This window comes from Phascolarctos cinereus, unplaced genomic scaffold (genome assembly GCF_003287225.1).
Source record: "Phascolarctos cinereus isolate Bilbo 61053 unplaced genomic scaffold, phaCin_HiC Scaffold_4;HRSCAF=312, whole genome shotgun sequence".
Classification (NCBI taxonomy): domain Eukaryota; kingdom Metazoa; phylum Chordata; class Mammalia; order Diprotodontia; family Phascolarctidae; genus Phascolarctos; species Phascolarctos cinereus.
In genome coordinates, this window is record NW_027555847.1 from 53469413 (window position 1) to 53488254 (window position 18842).

An 18842-nucleotide genomic window follows, 5' to 3' on the forward strand; every position below is an offset into this window, starting at 1 on the left:
GTTGTTCATCCTCCCTCTTGGTGGTACTAGTACAGATGCAGCCTGGATCTGTTTGTTGTAGTGGTGATCTCGATTGGCTGTGAGTACTCCAGAACATGGGAAAGAAACAATGAGTCAAGGCCTGAGTGAGTGAGGGGAGAGCCCTTACTGGCTCTTCTTAGGACCACAGGCTTCCGTGTTGTGAGGGAGATTTAAATTTGAGTCTTTCCTGCCTTCAAAAGAAAATACAAAATGGTGGCTGAGCTGGTAAGTTCCCTCTGTGACAAGAAAAAGTGGTGGCCAGCATAGGAGGGCCACTTTTGTTGTTCTCTAAGACCTCTCTGAGTATCTTCAGACACCCAATCTCTTAGGCTGCTGACAGGTGAAATTCCAGACTATTTAGAATTAATAAACTTTCTCCCAGCTGTTTTCCCTTTTAGGATGCTCTCATACTTCCTGACCTTTGTTAGAAAAACAGTTTTTGAGCATTATTCCCAATTGCTTTCTTTACTCACAAAGCTTAGTAAAACTCTCCCATTGGGGTTTTGTAAGATTACAGTCTGAAGGCTGACAGAGATGTTTCAGTAAGATCTTGTTTTACAGCTCCCCCCAGAAAGAGGTGCTTGATCACAGGCAGCCTGCCATCTCCCACCCATCCTCGCTTCTTAGTCTACCCAGGGAGTGGTAGTTCTCTGTGGCCAATGGCTATTGATGAAACCCAAGAGGCAGCCCAGCTTCATCTAACCAGCAGGGATAGATATTTCAGAGACAAGTACATGAATGGCAGTCTGCCTGAAGGAGGAGATATAGTGACTACATACACAATCCATATGCTGAGGAAGCTAGGACAAGCCAGTGGTGTCCCTAAAGGGAACATTACAGAACCTCGTTTTATAATGAGGGCTTTTGAATGAAGAACATTGACTTTGAAGCTTGAGTGAGTTACTTCTCTCTGGACTTCAATTTCCTCTCTAAAGTGAGGGGGCTGGATTATATGAACTCTTGGGTACTTTCTGTCTCTGAATCTAGGACCCTATGTTCCTACCCTGTCCCAAGAAGTTTATTACTGGAAATATCCAAAACATATGGTGATCTTTCCTATAGTTCTAAGGCATGGACTTCAAGTCATATACCCCCTGAAGGAGAGCATTTTGGTGAGGTTCTAGGATCTGATAGGAATGGGTCCTTTTTCCATTCTTGAGCCTAGTCAGCTCGGTCCTGAGTCATGAGAGAGAAGATATGCTAGGGGCAGGGCTGGGACTCACAGAAGTGCAGAAGAATTCCCTGGGGCAGGCATTGTAGGGAAGTAGAGCTCCCTCCTTCCCACACTGCCACTATGATCAGGTCCAGCATGCCCCTTTCTTCATAAGCCTGTCATAAATGATGCCCACTTACCATTTTACATTTCAGTTTGACCCAGGTGTGTGAGCATGTGTACATGTGTGTGTTTGTGTATGTTAGAAAGAGAAAGTATATATGTGTATATATGTTAGAGACAGAGTGTGTGGGTGGAGAGAGAGAGAGAGAGAGAGAGAGAGAGAGAGAGAGAGAGAGAGAAAGCTGACATATTTCTCCATCATTAATATGTTTTAAAAATCATCACACAGGTGTGACCAAAGTGGATGGCCTTCAGCTTCCAGGTACAGTAAGAAATGCCTCAGAGTAGTTGACATTTTTAATAGTAGCACCATGCCCCAGGGGACTCAGAGTCATGCATACAGGACCCACATATAACCACTCCACGCTACAAACCACTACCCAACACCTGACAACATCACTCAGTGCTACATAGCTGATCATGCTACATATACCACCACACAGTATAACATCCTGACCCAGTAACCTAAATACATGACCATGCCATGTGACAGTCTCAGTTCATATCATAATATTGCATGTTGTAACAGTACGTGAGTGCATATATACCAACATACAGTGTGATAAACCATACAACACCACACAGTGTAATATGCTACCATAAAGCATGATACACCACTATATACTGTAATATCACAATACCGCCATACAGTGTGACACAACCTGTATTTCACTACAGAGTAGGACATACTGCTATATAGTAGGACACACCACTATACAAAACCATACACCATATCACCCTAACTTATGGAACATGAACGTTCCCCTTGTGATTAATTTTGCCTGCTTGAGGAACGGAAATAAGGTGTAAATTTGGAATTCTTGTTGGTTTTCGAGAATTAAAATGAAATGACCAGAGCCAATAAATATATTGAAGGCATGTCTCCTATATTTTATTTCATTTCATTTCATTTAGTGAAATGCAACTTACCACCTTGTAGCTTAATCATTAACCTTGGGATCATTGGCTTCCTGGGTGTCTGAAGCTCCCTTTATTGGGCCCTAGTCAGAAATTCCAGGAGTGGGCTGCCTTCCTTGTGACAATGGCCTATCCTGATAAGGTGTTAGCTGGGACTGAATTGAGAAGCTCTAGGTCACAGTTAAGCTACTCTCAACTATCTGGTCACTCTGGGAGTGTGTACCCCACCAAGAGACCCAGGAGCATGTCTCCTAAGGGTGGATGGAATTGTTTCTAATGTAGCCCTATATCAAGAAGGCTAACATTCACACAACTCAGCCAAGCTGTGTAGTTGGGAAAAGGATGTTCCATCTCTGGGTGACCAATTAGAGCTTCACTCCAACCAAAGCAATCCCAAGCATCTGTAGCAGAGTGGGACCCAGTGCTGTACAATGTTTGTCCTCTCCAGCCTTCACTGAATACCTTTCCATATTTATTTTTAAGATATTCCATATATGAGTTGTCCCCCTGGCTTTTATGACATTTTTGTGATGGCATCTCATTTTTCTAACATTATGTTACTTAATTTTCAACCAAGTCTTTTTTTTTCCCCAAGAGAACAAAGCCATGTTAATTCCATAAATGTTGCTATTTTGTCATGTGAATTTGTTCATGTTATTATTATTATTATTATTATTATTACTACATACTATTCTTTTTATCCATTATTACTCAGTAGATTCTTCCTACCCCTCCCACCCTCCTGCAGCTACAGATGGTGCAGCAGGTGCAAATACCACCGATAATGCAAATTCCAGCTTAGTCAATGGTACGTCAAGAATACTGAGCTTTTGGTTTTTCTTTGGTGGACTTCTCTTCCAATTCTCTCTCTCTCTCTCTCTCCTTTCTCTTTCTTTCTCTTGGCTCGCCTACTCTTCTCAACAGCACACATGGCGTATGTGCATGTGTTATCTTGGGGTAGTGCCTCTTCCCTACACTCTGACAGTAGCTTATAAGAGGGGCCACGCTACTATCAACCCTCGGGGTGAAGTCACATGCAGCAAGAGCTCAACCTGTCCCAAGAACCACCCGCTTTTAAAAGGATGCCCATCTCTTCAAACTGGCCCTCAGTGCCACTTTGGGGAGGCTGTGGCTTTGGAATGGAGTGGGGGTAGGGTGAAGGGGGTGGTGAAATTGACGAGTATTTGGTGAAAAAAATCTTGTCACCAAGCCCTTGCCAACTGCTCCCCCCAACATATGCTCCTTTTTCCCAGCGTGACACTCTCATAAGCCTACTTAGTCTCACCATAGCTTTGGGGAATAAGTGGCCCGGGGTCAGGAATCTGGTTCTGAAGCAGCATGAGCACACCATGGGTCACTCTCGCTTCTGAGCGCCAGCACCCATGAGCATGGTCTGTGAGGGAGAGATGCCTTTGTTCATCTATTTGCCCATGCTTCTGGCTTGGCCTCAGGGTTAAGCATCAAGGGCTCTGGTCCTTCACTCCAAAATACAATCTCAATGAATTTTGATATTGTCTCACCTACAGTTTCGTGACCCCATCCTGTGGCATGCTGATACTTTAGCCAGTACCTTTCTTCACAGTCTTTCAAATCATGAATGGGTAGACACTTAGTTTAGGCCCTGAAGTAGCTCTTTCTTTTTTTTTTTTTTGTTTTGTTTTCCTCAATGATTCTGGACTAGCATTATCTGCTGTTGGCTGTGCTGTGCGGTATGTTTCCTGAAACTCTGCATTCTTTTAGAGCACATTTTGAGTAAGGGAGGGGGAGACTGGGTGGAAATCTTGCTGGGTATGGGTGGTATTGACCTTGGCCTTGGTGGCTAGGCCTCAGGAGCTTCAGTGAACACCATGAATGAAGAAGGGGAGCTTTGTTGCTGGTTGGAGGTGACCACAGTCATCATGATCCTTTTTGTGGACTGGCCAAATGATGGTATTGGAAATGGGGCTGAGGGAGATGATTCATGGAAGCTGTGCACCTATTAGACTGTTAAGCAAAGCAGAGTTTAAGGAGGGTTACCCTAGTACTGAGCAGGATAAAGCAGAGATTCTCCCAGGTACGTCCCAATGCATGACCATTTTCTTAAACAAAATCCATCCTGTTTCCATTCAGCTACCTGCCTCAAGGTGTAGGTTTTGTGGGGAAGAAAAAGGTGCTGAGAAACAGTGTTCCTTCAGCTCTCTTATTATGTATTCATTGTTTTGAGTCCAGTCAGACCATGTTTGCCCTAGGGGAATCACCTGCAACATTCCAGCCACATCTGGCTGTGAAATACGTATATGCCTGTGACACCTTTGAAAGTGTTTGCTGAATCTATACAGGCTATTGCAAGGTCAGGTGGAGAGAACCCTGCATGAACCTCTGGGTCCTCAGCACAGGAATTTTGGCCAGCTGCCCAGTATTCACTCGATGCAAAATCCTTGAGAGAGGCCAGCTGTTAATTAGCTTCCTACCTCAGCGTTACATCACATAGAAGAAAGTGGGGATGGGTTGCTTTGACTGATTCAGCTGGCTCTGCTGTGGGTTTCAGCAGGAAGGACATAGTGGAAGGCTCTGGGGGAAGAAGTTAACAGCTCAGTCTGCTTCAAGGAAGATACTATTTACTCCAGAAAGTTTAACTGAATTTCCATGGAAGAGAGGGATGACAATCCATGTCAGAAAAGAGCTGTAACCAGCCCCACCACCCTCCACTCATGGCTTTGTAAAGGAATGAAGATGTAGGTTGAGAAGTTCTTAGTTCTGCCCTCCCATCCCTCTGAGGAGGGGACCCCTTCTTAAGGATGGCTCCCTGAAAGGGTGTCAGCCAGAGGAAGGCAAGAGGAGGCAACAATTTAGGTTTGCTTTTGGCTTTAACACCTTCCTTCTTAAATGAGATGGAGGAAAATTGAGGATTGGGGTCTGTGATGTACTCTCTGACAGTGGAAGCTGCATTTAGTGGCAGAATTACCCTTGGATATGCCCACTTCCAGGAAGAGAAAGTGAGAATCCCTCTGATACTGAAGGGCAGCTCAGTAGCTCCTTAAAGATACATGGCCCCTGGAGACAAGAGGGAAAGGAAGGCCTTCTGGGTTGTGTTTACAATGCTATTTTGGGAGTTGATCTGAGCTTATCTCCTTTGTGACTGCAGTAAGCTGTGAAGTCTGGTTCCCTGGCTGGGAGTGGGCAACTGCTCAGTAAGACTTCAGTTAGAGTAAACTCACCTTGAATTTGGGGCTATGGGGGTGGTGAGTGTGGTAAAAGCATGGAAGGAAGCTCTTGAAGTTGATAAAAAGCTTGAGAAACACAGAGCATCAGGGAGTAAAAGCTTTACAGGAAGCTCATTCTCATGGGGGCAATTTACAAGCTCTAACTCAATCTCTGCTCAAGATCAAAGCTCATAGAAAAGGAAACTCTCTCCTTGGTTCTCCTCCCAGGGAGTACAGTGCCTCTTACCACATTATGGCTCAGCAAAATAGCATGAAATTCCTTCTCAAGGGAATGTGTATGGAGGGCAATGCAGCCAGGGTGGAGACCCAGATGCTTGGGGCATGAGCTGTAGCTTGGGAACCAGTCTAGGATGGGTAGTTTTGGACTGAGGAGAAGTCGGTGGTGTAATGCTCAGTGGATGGCTATTGGGATCTGAGGATCTGGCCTCCAGAGATGCTAGGAGCAATGTCAGGCCCCCCACCCCTTTGGCCTCATTCTACCTCTAGCCTGCCATTGTTATGGATCAATTCCACTATTCTCTTTTTAAACGCCCAAGACCACACATTTATATTAGAGGAACTGAGAGTAAGGCCCTGGGCTTCTTGACCTTTGGCTTTGGGTAGCATAGTAGATTTGAGGAAGGAGTGCAGTCCATTTGTGGTAGAAAATATTCAGGATAAAAGTGCTGAGACTTCAGGGTCTAATTCAATTGTGCAAAAGGTGAGTGTTAGACGTACAGATTCTAATGTAAATCCACTGAAGATTCTATTGGAAACCTCTGCCCGCCCCCCCCCCCCCACTTCCCCAAAACACACAGATGATGAATTTCCTGTTAGAGTTGGAGATAATAATATGACCTTGATGCACACAGTGGGATTAGGCTATCTAACCTGAGTAGCCTGCAAAGTCCATTTTAGTACCAAGCTAAGCATGATGGGAATGAATTTAGACAGTGGAGAAAGGTGACTCACCTCTCCTAAGAATCTCTTGCCTGGAGCTGTCCAGCTTCCAGCAAGAGAGCATCTAGTTTCCTTTGCTTCAAAGCTTAGCTTTTCAACCCTCATGCAACTTCCTAGGCTACCATAACCTTGGTTTTCTAATTTTAAAAGTTTTCTTCTTGAACTTGTTTGAGCCGCCTCTGGAGTGGGCAAGGGGCAAAACCTATCCCAGGGACAAATGGAGGCTCCCAGCCTTCTGTCCCCTTGCATGTGACGTTTGTCTCTCACCAGGCCCAGCTCCCTGCACATAGCTTCATTGACAGTCCTGATGGATCAAAAACAGAGCTCTTCTTCCATCCCAGACCAGATGCAGGGTCCTCCTTCTTATAGAACCTAGCAGTGTCTGGGCAAGTGGTCATTTTGGCTAAATGGAACTAAAGAGAAGTGTGAATAATAAGCTCTAGGTTTTTTGGAAAATGCATCATTTTAATGAAAGTTTCCCCAAGCTCCTGTTTCCACCCCTAAAACAACAAATGTTTAGCAGTGTTTGTCTGTCCACACATACTTCTCCTAGCCTCTTATCTCTTATCTTCCTAAAAGAATACGGTTACTGGTATTTTCATGACCATGTGGGTAGCACTGGAAATAGACAATGAAATTAATGAATTGTTCTTAATGAGCACACTGAGTTATTTAATCAGAAACTATGCAGTGCCACCAAAAGCCCTTTGTACCTCCTAAAATCGTTCACTGAAGTCTATTCTTCCTAGGCAAGTTTAATTTTTTTAAAGCCTGATTATTTAAATTCACCCGTGGAATTATTTATACTAGAAGGATGGCAGCTTCTAGAGGAAGGAGTTTTCAAAGGAAGCAAAGCAAATTCTTTCTCTGTGCGTACTTATACTCCTAACTCTTTGACAAGAGACTGGGGCTTTCTTGAGGGAAGAGGAAAGAGGAGGAGAGTACTCTATGACAGATGAGAACATGACAGAGGATGAAGTCCATCAGGGGCTTTCTTTGTCTTTCATCATCCTTAGAGGTTTCAAACCATACACCAGTTGGGGAAGGTTCCTTGCATATGACATCCCAGAGTCAAACTGTGGCTCTTTACTGACTCTGTAGATTTGACCATTTAAAAAAGGAATTCCCAAATGTCACCTGGGGAATAAACAATAATCTCTGAGAATTGTAAAATATTTGATAAAATTTATTTATCATCTTGCAAGTATTTTGTTTTGCTTTGGGACCAGAACTGTGTTTTCAACCATACAGGAGACTTCTGGTGTGCAGACTGTGTCATAACTTATATAGTTATGTAGACTGGCATTTGAGAGTTGCCTGGTTAAGTGACCTGCCCAGAGTCACAGAATTAGTATAACATCATGGGCCTTTTTCCACAAAAAAAAGCCTTTTCACAATAACTCCTAAACATGCCCTCTCTACCTCATACTATGCTACCTCTCTCCCTGGAAGTTAGGCAGATAATATCATTTTGGGTTTTATAGATGGTAAAACTGAGGCCCAGGGTTCACTTGATTTACCCAAAGTCTCACCACACAATTAGTGTCAAGGCCCAGAATTCATGTCTTCTAATCCTGTTCTGGTGACATATCCAGTGTATCTTGAATTTCTTACTTTTTATTTGGCCCATTTCAGTAGAACTGCTTCCCTTAAAGACAGACTGGAAAACAGTTCTCAGTAACTTGTCCCCGATCCTCTCTCCCCTCTCATCTCAGTGGCATAGAAATATCTCTGAAATATCAAGGATTAAGCAAAGCCCAGGAAGGTATATTTCTTGGCATTCAAATGTCAAACTCTGTGCCATTCCTGAAGTAATCTGGTGTCGTGGTCTTCTGGGATAACGAAACTACTTCTTTTCTTGTTCCTTTTCATTCCCCTCTCCCGTGAGTCTTTTGGGAAATGGAACTCCTTTGGGAATTGATCCTTTCCAAAGGACCCTGGAGCACTTGAGAAACCACTGAACAAACCTGTATTCTGATTATTTAGTAAAGGAAGTATAGCAGTGTTGTATCATAGATTTAAAACTGGAAAGAATGTTAAGAGCTCATCTAATCCAATACCCTCAATTTATGAAGGTAATAACTGAGGATTTGAGAGAAGAAATGATTTGAGGAAAGCCACAGGGACTGGGTGGAAAAGGCAAGGGAATGATGAGCAAGGAGATGTCAGCCAGATACCCTTTCTGGACACATGTCCTAGTACTATTTGGGTAGGCCCAGACACCAGCCACTGAAGAGAAAAGTTCTTTTCCTAATTTTTGTCTTTGAAGAATGACAATAGAGACAGCCACGGAGTGTCCTCCTAATACCTGGATAATTAAGAAATTTCCCTTCTGGCAGATTTTTGTGAACTGTCATGGATTCAAAAGCACAAACATTGAAATAAATTAAAGTTAAAACATTAAATGGCAAAGCAATCCCTTTACTTCTATCATTTCAACTTTTAAGTTTATATCACTTTTTGACTAGAGAAAGCTGTGTTGCACAGTGGGGAAAAAGGATGAATTTGAAGTTACAGCACTAAGTTCAAGTCCCAGACCTGAAACTTAGTAGTTGTGTCACTCAGGGCAAGTATCTTTGCCTCTCTGGGTTCCAGCATCCTCTGTCAAATGAGAAGGTAGGACAAGATTGTCTCTCAAAAGTCTCTTCTTCTCTAGGAAATAATATGCAGGGAATTTCTTTAGAAGATATGTGCTAATGCAATGATACAAACGCGAGGTGTTAGAGACTTAACATGTGATTGACTAGAATAATCTAGTGTAAGTGACTTAGTTGAAGTTAAAAAGGAATCTCTTTGTCTTGTAGCTCCTTAAGTAGTTAACTGAGGTTGATCCCCCTCTCTAGAGCCATAAACCATCCCTTCTAGGCTATGCCAGTTTTCATTTCCGTGACCATATCCTAATGAAATGACTGTCCCAGCCTGATGACCCAGTCTCACACCCTCTTCTCTCCCACCATTATGCTTCTCATGTCACTGACAACTAGGAGAGTTTGTCTCATGAGCTTTCATTGATATTGGTGGATCAGCAAACTGGGGACGATGTGTTCTTTTTATCAATTTTGATATAGGGCCTTGGTTTGTTTGTCTAGATACACCTCGACTTTAAATGTATTGTCTGTGTGACCCCAGTCTTCGCCACCCAATGTAATGCTGTCCAGTAACCTGGACATTTCAATCATATTACCCACATTCCTTTGCCCAGTGCTTCTCTCTTGCCCTGGCCCTCATGGCAAATTGATCCCATCTTGATTACCTAATGTGGTATCTTCTTTGGTGGTCATGCTGCATCCAGTAAGAACTACAAAGTGCCTGCTTGAGGACACATCAGACAGTGCTGTCACCTCCCTTTCAAGATTCAGAAGGTGACAAGCACTTTATAGTTTAGAGTCACTGAGAACCCATTGTGACAAATGAGCCAGCCGTGGCAATAGGTCCTCTGCTCTGGCCCACCAAACTTGATGGATTAAAAAGTAGAAGCAATACAGGCAGCAATTGCTCATGGCCTCTTTAGTGCTGACATTTTCTGGACAGCTGTTCACTTGGTGACAAGGTAAACCCACAAAACATCATCATAGCTATTTGTCAGCAAAGTCATGCCTTGTGGCAGATAGAGAAGGCCGTGTATACAGGCAACTTTCGATTAGCCTTTGGCTCATTGGCCATGTGTGGAGTATCCTGGTGCATTGCATATATACATATATGTGTGTGTATTATATACACACATTTATATCCATTTGTGTATATATATGTCCATGTCTGTATTTTAATTCTCTATTCAGTTTCTTATCCTCCGGTTGTTTCACTGCGCAGGTTTCTCTACAAGGGGGATTGAAGGAACCAGGAAGGAAGGGGGAAATCTCAAACCAATATCACTCTTACTGTTCAATAGGAAGCTGCACAAAGTACCATGCTTTGAATTTGCTATAAATTATGTTTCTCCAAACCATAACTTGTCCCAGTTTAGGGGTAAAAATCCAAAATAAATCAATAACCACAATGACAAAAAATTTTTGAAAATGAAATGTACCTGCTTTTTTTTTTTATCAGAAAGAGGAAAACTCTATAATCTATTTCAGTTTTTGCCTTATTTGCCAGGAAAACTATTTTTATTGTCCAGGTGTTATAAGCCACTCAGTTCAGATGCCTGAAAATATCTATTCCTTCTTCTTTCTTCATATGAGCCATGATCTGTTTTCTCTTTGTCTTATCTTGCTCTGTGTTTTCATCTGTAAGCCACCTCAAGTCCTTTTGGCAATAGATGGCATACTAATCTTAAGTATATAAACTTGGTAAAACTTCCTAGTTACCATGGGGATATTTAAAGGCATCTGTATGCCATATTTGAGATAAAGAAATGCTTCATTTGAGGGTCTTATTCCCTAGACTATAGTCATCACCTCCCAAAGAAGGACATGTGTAGATCCCATCTGAATGGGAAGATGTTGAACAATTCCAAAGGGATATACAATAATCTCCTTTTTTTTCTGTGTGGGACGTAGCTAGATGGGTACTCTCACAAGTCCTAAACCAAGAGATGTCCCTGAAGCCAGTTCATTACCCATTCTTTGATTTAAATGTCCATCACGGTGTTCTGTCTGTGTGATGACTGTATATTGTCTGTTCTTTGTTGTTTGTTAAAATTCTTTATCATGTAGGTAAAATGCAGGATGGCAATATGGACACCAGCCAGAGCAAAGGTAACCCTTCCATTTTAACCAGGTTGTGGTATGTGATTTATGGCCCAAGCCCCCTTCCTGAGAATATGAACTTCAAAGCAGAGTAGAAAGAGATTGGCTTCATAGTGAAGGCCAATCTGCCAGACGCACACATACCTGTCCAAGGATGTGTAGCATTTTTAGTGGGTAGAGTTGTTACTCAGACTTAACTTGAACAAATACTGCCGATCCAAATCTGAGCCACATGGAAATCCAGGCATTAAGTTTTACCAAGCCTCCATTCTTTACTTAGTTTGACTAGGGGCTCTGGTTGGTGTTCTGCAAGCTTATGGCACCTGTTCATGGCCCAGTGTGGTCCAGAGACAGACATAATGTCAGAGCATCAAGCAGGTCTTCCTGGTTGAGAATGTGATTGAGATTGACTTTAGGGGCTGAACAAACAGGATGGCAGGAAGCCCGAGAATGGGACTTAAGGAAAAGCAATCTTTCCTTAATTTCTCTCATCCCTGATGGCCATCACCTGATGTCCTAAGAGCAGACATGAATGCTCAGCCTCGGCTATAGCACTGTTTTGGGGGCACAGGTTGAGTAAGTCTTCATTCTCATTTCTGAATGAGAAAAGCATAGGAATTTGCTCTGGATGGGATGTAGAGACATGGTTTTTGATATCTGATTCATGAAACAAGCCATTTTGCATAGAAGTCAATGTGTTATGTCCCTAGGCCAGTGATGTGTCCATTTCAGTGGAGACAGTGATTGTAAGGAATTAAGCGGGGTGGATACTTATGCCCTTGCTGCTTCCCAAGTTCCTTGGGCTAAGAAAGTAGACCTAGGTTTTAGAATTGATCTCTCCTTTGGGCCCTCTGAATACCAAACATCTCCTTAAGGATCTATGCTAGAGCTCCTGGAGCTTTAGGAGATCATGGCCTTGAACACTTTATGGACAAATAATCTTGTCTTTATTAATGAACTCTTCTGCCCTGAGTTACATGGCTGAGATCAAGTTCCAATCATGTAGGATGGTATCAATGACCACAACCTATGTGATGGAGTTTCTGAGCAGGATAGGGATGGGGAGGAATGAGGAACAGGGACTCTTCCCACTAGAAAACCTCATTTGTATTCCTAGTTCCTCCAAGTTTCCCTAGAACAGTATTGGCCAAGCATGGTGGTATCCCTTGCTCTGCCTGGGGTGTCAATCACATATTCCTTGAGAAGGCCTCACCCTCCACTGCCTGAAGACCACAGTCTTCTACCCCAACTATTAGATCTATACTGCTTCCCCTGGGGGACTCCTTATCCTGCCTCCTGGCATTAGTCCCTGTGGGTAGCCTCAGGCTCATTCCTATTAGGGTGGGGGCAGTTCCTTGACATCACAGCTATGAAACAGAGTAGGGTTCTTGAAGTGGACTTCAAGTTGATGGTGTGTGTTCTACTTTGCTAGCCAAACAGCAGGATGGGGCAGCAGCCATGGAGATGCAGCCTCTGAAGAGTGCCGAAGGGGGAGATGGAGATGACAAGAAGAAGGCCAACATGCACAAGAAGGAGAAATCAGTCCTGCAGGGGAAGCTCACCAAGCTGGCTGTGCAGATAGGCAAGGCAGGTGAGTGTTCCAGCTGAGAAGAGAGCAGCATGCTTCACATCTGACCAAACAAATGTTGGCTTTAGTTCAATTCAATTCATATTAAATGCTTCCTAAGTGCATAGCACTGGGCAGGATGCAGTATAATGGCAGCTACAACACAGGCTCCATTCTTATGAATTTTGAAATCTAACAGTGAAAGAGAAACACTTATATACAGAACTATGGTATAAAGGAGAGTGGAATGAATAGTCAGTCAGGAAGCATTTATCAAACACCTTCTATGTGTAAGGCACTGAGCTAGGCTCTAAAGATACAAAGGAAGGAAAAAAAAAAAGCCAATCAAACCTGGAGAGAAACCTAAAGAGGGCAGAAGAGATGAAAAAATGGGGACAAAAATGCCCACTCTTGATCATGTTTTATTGTAAATAACTCTTATTGGATATCCAGAAGAATGGGAACACCTTGGGGGCAAAGAATCCCGTATTTATATTTGTATATCCGGTGCCTTGCACACAATAGGAGCTTAATAAATAATTATTTAGTTTGAATCCCAATTATTTTATTATAATCTAATTTTGTTATAATTATAACAAATTATTACCTTGCCAGAGATCACATTTCTGGTTTCTGGGAGCTAAATATCAAATAGCTCTTATGACTCAACTCTCCATGATGGATTATAAGACACAACAAATAAAGGTGTTCTCAGCTTAGTAGGAAGAAAATGTAATTATTTGTGCATATGTAAATTTATCATAATCTTCCCTACTAGGCAGTAAGCACCTTGAGGGCAGACACTAGGCTTATCCCTTTTTGTCTCCCCTAATGCCCTGCACAGTGTCTCTTCCGTAAAGATGACTCTCAGGGAATATTTGCTTTATACAAATGAATGACTAAAAGACATATCTGCTGACTTCCACCTTTGTTCTTTTTCAAGACATAGATACTTTTCCTATTGTGTTGGCAAGTTTCACTATAATTTTTATGATGAGAGAACCCCAAAACGTTAATGATCCTATTTCTATGTGCAATGTAAATGACCCTCAGTTAGCTTCCTTCTAGAGATATGTTCAAGGATTGGAGAACATACCCATTTTTGGGGGTTCACAAACAAGGGAAATATGTTATACCCATTGGAATTTGAGTGAAAAAAGCATCATAGAGTCCAGCCTCTTTACTTTACAGTTCAGGACAGTGCATTTATACTCAAAAGAGGAAAAAAGACTTGGAGTCACACTAAAGCAGAAAGCAATAGAGATGGGATTAAAACTCAGATCCTTTGAGTCAATATCTAGGGTTATTTCCACCCCACTCCACTGCCAGATCACCAGAATAGTGTTACTTTGGGCCATCTATCAGATTATGGAGCTTACTTTGTAATATAGACCAGTTTATTGTATATTGGATATGATTTTGCCATTATGAAGAAAGGAGTGATAACTCATATACAGGGTATTCTAGAAGTCTTATATAGTTTTAAGCTATTAAAGCTTTGGAACCCCCTGTATAATAATGATCTTGTTGGTTGTAAGGACTGGAACTCTCAGGGAAGTAGAATACAAAGGAGATGAAAAGAGTTTGCCTATTTGGGATTAACTGGCAGGGCTAGACATTAGTATCAGCACCCTGGAGAGCTCCAACTGTGAGGATGTTACTGGGAGTCTAGACCATATTGCAGGTGTGCTATATTTTAAAGTCCTATTTCACTCTGCATCTTCCTGGCTGTCTACTGCACTTAGATGCCAGCTATCACTAAATCAGGTTTTATTCAACATTCATTCAAAGATATTTATTGATACATTTTTGTATAAAAAACTGTGTTAGGCTCTGAGCACACAGCAACAGCAAGCCAAGCATTTTAAGTGGCAAATAGGGGTACTAATCTTAGCTAAGTGCTATCCTCACAAGAACTCTCTGAGGGAGGTCTTTAATTATAGCTCTAGACTGGGAAAGGACCTTAGAAATCATGTAGTCCAAATTTCTTACCTCAAAGATGAAGAACTGTGTCCCAGAGAGGTGAAGCAATTTCCCCCAAGGTCACATAAGTAGTAAGAGGCCAAACTGGGATTTGATTCCAAGTCCTCAGAGTATTTCAAATTGTACCATAATGCCTTCCCAAAGTAGTATTATCCCCATCATACAGATGAGGAAAATCAGATATCAACTAATAGATAAGGAAACAAGAATGGTAGGGTGAGGTGGCTATGTCTCCTGAAGGTCTTTTGTGAAAACACAGCTTTGTGTTCCAGGAACAGAGTGCTGTATCAGCTCAGGTCAGTTTCTCACATTAGCTCCCAGGGCTTTCCCTGCTCTGCCTGGCTCTGTAAGGACATTAGTTGCAGTGAAGGCTAAGCACAAACTCCTTGCTTCTCCCCTCTTAGGCAGGTGTTGTTCCCCCAGCTCTAATTATAGCAGCCATGGTTTGAAGAACAGTAGCAAATTATAGGCTTTGCTGACTATATTTAAATGAGGAGCATTGTAACAATCCTGAGCTCAGTTTCCAGGCTCTGAACATGTAAGGCAGGGCCTGGAACACGTGGCTTTTAAGGCAGGGCAGCAGGGGGCCATGCAGCTGCATGCAGAACACAGGCATAGGGCCTTCCTGGCACCTGGGATGCATCACTATTGCTTGGTGGACCAGGACTCACTTGTCAAGTGCTGACTGCTCAGCAGCCACAAAGGAGTGCAAATGCATCAGGCTCATGTGCACTTAGTCTTCAAGGCCCTCCCATAGCCTTACTCCAGCCTGCCATTCCAGCCCAATTTCCTTAGTCTTTTTAAATTTACTGAGCATTTCCCTCCCAACCCTGCCAGAAGGGGCTTGTTGGCTCTTCATATATTCATATAATCATATATTCCCATTTCACACATGAGGAAGTTGAGGCTCAGAGAGGTTACATGACATGCCCAGAATCACATAACTAGGAAATGTTCCAGCTAGCATTTCAATTTATTTCCCTTAGGTTTAATGTCATAATTGTTTCCTTCTGAGGGCCTATGTAGGTCTTCAGTATAGCTAGACTTGCCTAACTTTTACCCATACAAGCCTTTGGGAATTTCTGCCTCTCTCCTTACTAAGGATACCTTCTCTCATTATCTAAATCCAACCTATGCTTCAAGCTTCGCCTCCTCCAAAAATCATTCCCTGATCATAAGAGCCTATGGTAACTTCATCTTCCTCTAACCACCTAGAGACTGACCACTGGTAACATTGTCAGTTCAGCATTTCATGTATCATCTTTCCATCCCACTTGTCCATCCCTAGGAGAAGTGACTTGTAGCTCTTCTACAATCTCTTGCCAAATATCTATCTATCTATCTATCTATCATCTATCTATCTATCTATCTATCTATCTATCTATCTGTCTGTCTGTCTGTCTGTCTGTCTGTCTGTCTGTCTATCTATCTCTCTCTCTCTAGCTATCACTGCGAACTCTAAAGCCATAGATGAGTGCATATTCTTATTCTTATTTTTTTCCAAGTGCCTTGTACAGACTAGAGAGACATAAACTTTGGGTGAGAAGGAAGCTCACAGGATATCTAGTCCAACCTACCTCCCCATTCAGAAATCCAGAAGTCATGTGATGGAGAGACTTGAATTAAAAAAAACTCGGTTCTGATTCCTAGCTTTAGTGTTCCTTCTATATGTAACCTTGAACAAATTGTTTCCATTCTTCCTCAGTTCTCTTCTCTTTGGTAAAATGAGAGGGTTGGCCACTGGAATCTTTGACATTTATAAGATTCCTTTGACCTCTGACATTCTATGAGGTGATGTTACTCTGACTCTTCTGAAACAACACCAATGAGAAGCACAGACTTATTCACTTTTTTAGTGGAAATGTAATTTCATTGGAATAGAAAACTCCCAGTGAGGAAACCTCTCTTCACCAATGCAAATCAGCATGTATTCAGTAACTTATCATCTTAGAGAGTTGCCTGGGGGCATTAAGAGGTCATGGGACTTGGTCAAGGTCACTCAGTTAATTTTTTTTTTAGAGGCAGGACTTGAAGCCAGGTCTTCCTGAGTCCAAGGCTAAATGTCTATCGACTACACTACACTTCCACAATCATAGTAATCGCTTACCAAATATTAATTAATGAAAACATTCCATCCTGATGTTGTATATCCCATGGCTGGACATCTCTGAATGTCAGAAAATTCTCTCTAATGCTCACATGTGATTTCCACTCATTATTTCTTAGGCAGCAACATAGAACAAACTTTATCCCATTTATTTGAGAGGTCTGGCCCATTCTTTTGAGTATTACCACCTCTCTATTGAGTTGAGCTCAGCACAAAGTTGCTACTCAAAAATGTCCATTGCATTGGCTTGCAATGAGAACATGGTTCAAAATACCCTGTTTAGGAAGCCAACAGTACGCAGTTTGGACAGAGCCTTATCTGAAACCCTAGAAGCAGGCTGTAGGAGAAACTGACTAATTCAAAGAGGGGGATAGGAGAGACACACTTAGAAGTCACTGAGGGACACATTCAGCAGAAATTATGAATGAATAGGAAGTAATGAGGCTGATAATGTAGAAATCACATCAGAGCTGCTGGCTACAAATGAATGTCACCTTAGGAGTGAGTGACATATCAGATAAGGTAGATATTGACTTCCATCCCAGTAACATCACTCTCATAAAAACTGTTTCTGGAGCTCCTCTTTGAGAGCTACCTTGGAGCCAGTTCATCAATCACACAGGAAAACTGACCTTATTTTGGCCTCCAAAGGACCTAGGAGAACAGAGACACCATGATGAATGATAATCAGTTGGTGACAGAGCTGAGACTGAAATGGAAGATTGAATTCTAATCCCAGTTTAGCCACCCACTAGTTTTGTAACCTTGGATAAATTGTTTCCAGTTTATGGGTCTCTATAGAAGGGTGGACTAAACAATCTTGAAGGTCTCTTCTGATCTTACAGGGCTATGATTCTATGGATCCCAAAGGAGGAGACTTAGGTGAAACACTGAAAGAATGCACCAGGTGGGCAGTGACAGAGTCATGTCATCAAAGTGAGTGACATGAGCCTGCTATGTTTATGTAAGACTCCTCAGTTGGTCATCTTCCAGGGAAAGGACTTGCTTATTTCAAACAATTCATCAAAAAAAAAAAAAACAAGCGCAAAACTCCAAAACTCTATGCTAGACACTGGGGAAAAGAGAGAAGGAATCATGGTTCCTGCCTTCAAGGAGTGTATATTCTAATTAGAGATACAATGTAAGTCTGATATACATATATGAAAGGATAGCAAGTGACATGAAGCTGTGAAGAACTACAAAAGGGATTACATGGCCCAGGTCATAAATACCACAGGAGTTTAGAAATAAGAATGATAAATGAGAATGGGTGCCCTGGAAGTAGGATAAAGCTGGGCCTTGCTGGATTGGTAGGGTTTGTGAAGGAAGAACATTCCAGGTAAGGAGAGGTAGGTTTCTGCTTGAAGTATGGATTACCTTCTTAACATCTGGAACTACCTAAAAAGGAAATTAACTCTCTCTGGATATTTTGGGTTCCCCATCTCTCAAGGTCTCCAATTGAAGTTTCTGTGACTACTTGACAGGGATATTATAGAGGCAATTCCTTTTAGGTATGAGCTGGACTCTATAGCATCTGACTGTATTTTGAATGCTGAGAGTCTGTGATTCATTCCTGGGTTGGGCCCTGGTATCTACTTGAGTTGGTCTTCTCCTGTGTTCCAGGTCTTGTGATGTCTGCCATTACGGTGATTATCCTGGTGCTCTACTTCACCGTGGACACTTTTGTGGTGAACAAGAAGCCTTGGCTGCCTGAATGTACTCCTGTCTATGTGCAATACTTTGTGAAGTTCTTCATTATCGGGGTGACTGTGCTGGTGGTTGCTGTGCCTGAAGGGCTTCCCCTTGCTGTCACCATCTCTTTGGCTTACTCCGTGAAGGTAAGAGGAAGGGAAAAGGACCCAGAGATGAGCCGATCAGGTGATGCAGCCCCCTGTAGCACATTGTGTTTCTCATTCTCAGATGGTGGGCAATGGGGACAATTGTCTTGGGGCTTGGCAAGAGCCTGGGGTCACAGCAGCAGCTGAGAAGAGTGTGCTGATGACTGCTGTCATTCAGGGAGAGGGCATGTGAAGCTCCAACCCTTTCCCATAAAGCCTCTCCACCTGCCTTAGAAAGGAGC

The 18842-nt window shown here is 42.5% G+C and overlaps 1 protein-coding gene across 12 annotated transcripts in view; it reads left to right on the forward strand.

Annotated features, from left to right (window-relative positions):
• ATP2B2 (ATPase plasma membrane Ca2+ transporting 2) overlaps positions 1-18842 on the forward strand; it is a 404797-nt gene that overhangs the window by 300245 nt on the left and 85710 nt on the right. For 5 of the 12 annotated variants that reach the window (XM_020981028.2, XM_078152198.1, XM_078152196.1 and 2 more), the window contains exons 7-11: positions 1587-1619; positions 2991-3083; positions 11073-11114; positions 12538-12696; positions 18386-18600. In XM_020981028.2, coding sequence (XP_020836687.1) covers positions 1587-1619; positions 2991-3083; positions 11073-11114; positions 12538-12696; positions 18386-18600 — 542 coding nt within the window. The remainder of the gene's footprint in view (positions 1-1586; positions 1620-2990; positions 3084-11072; positions 11115-12537; positions 12697-18385; positions 18601-18842) is intronic. The other 7 variants (XM_078152197.1, XM_078152201.1, XM_078152194.1 and 4 more) reach the window with 3 other exon arrangements.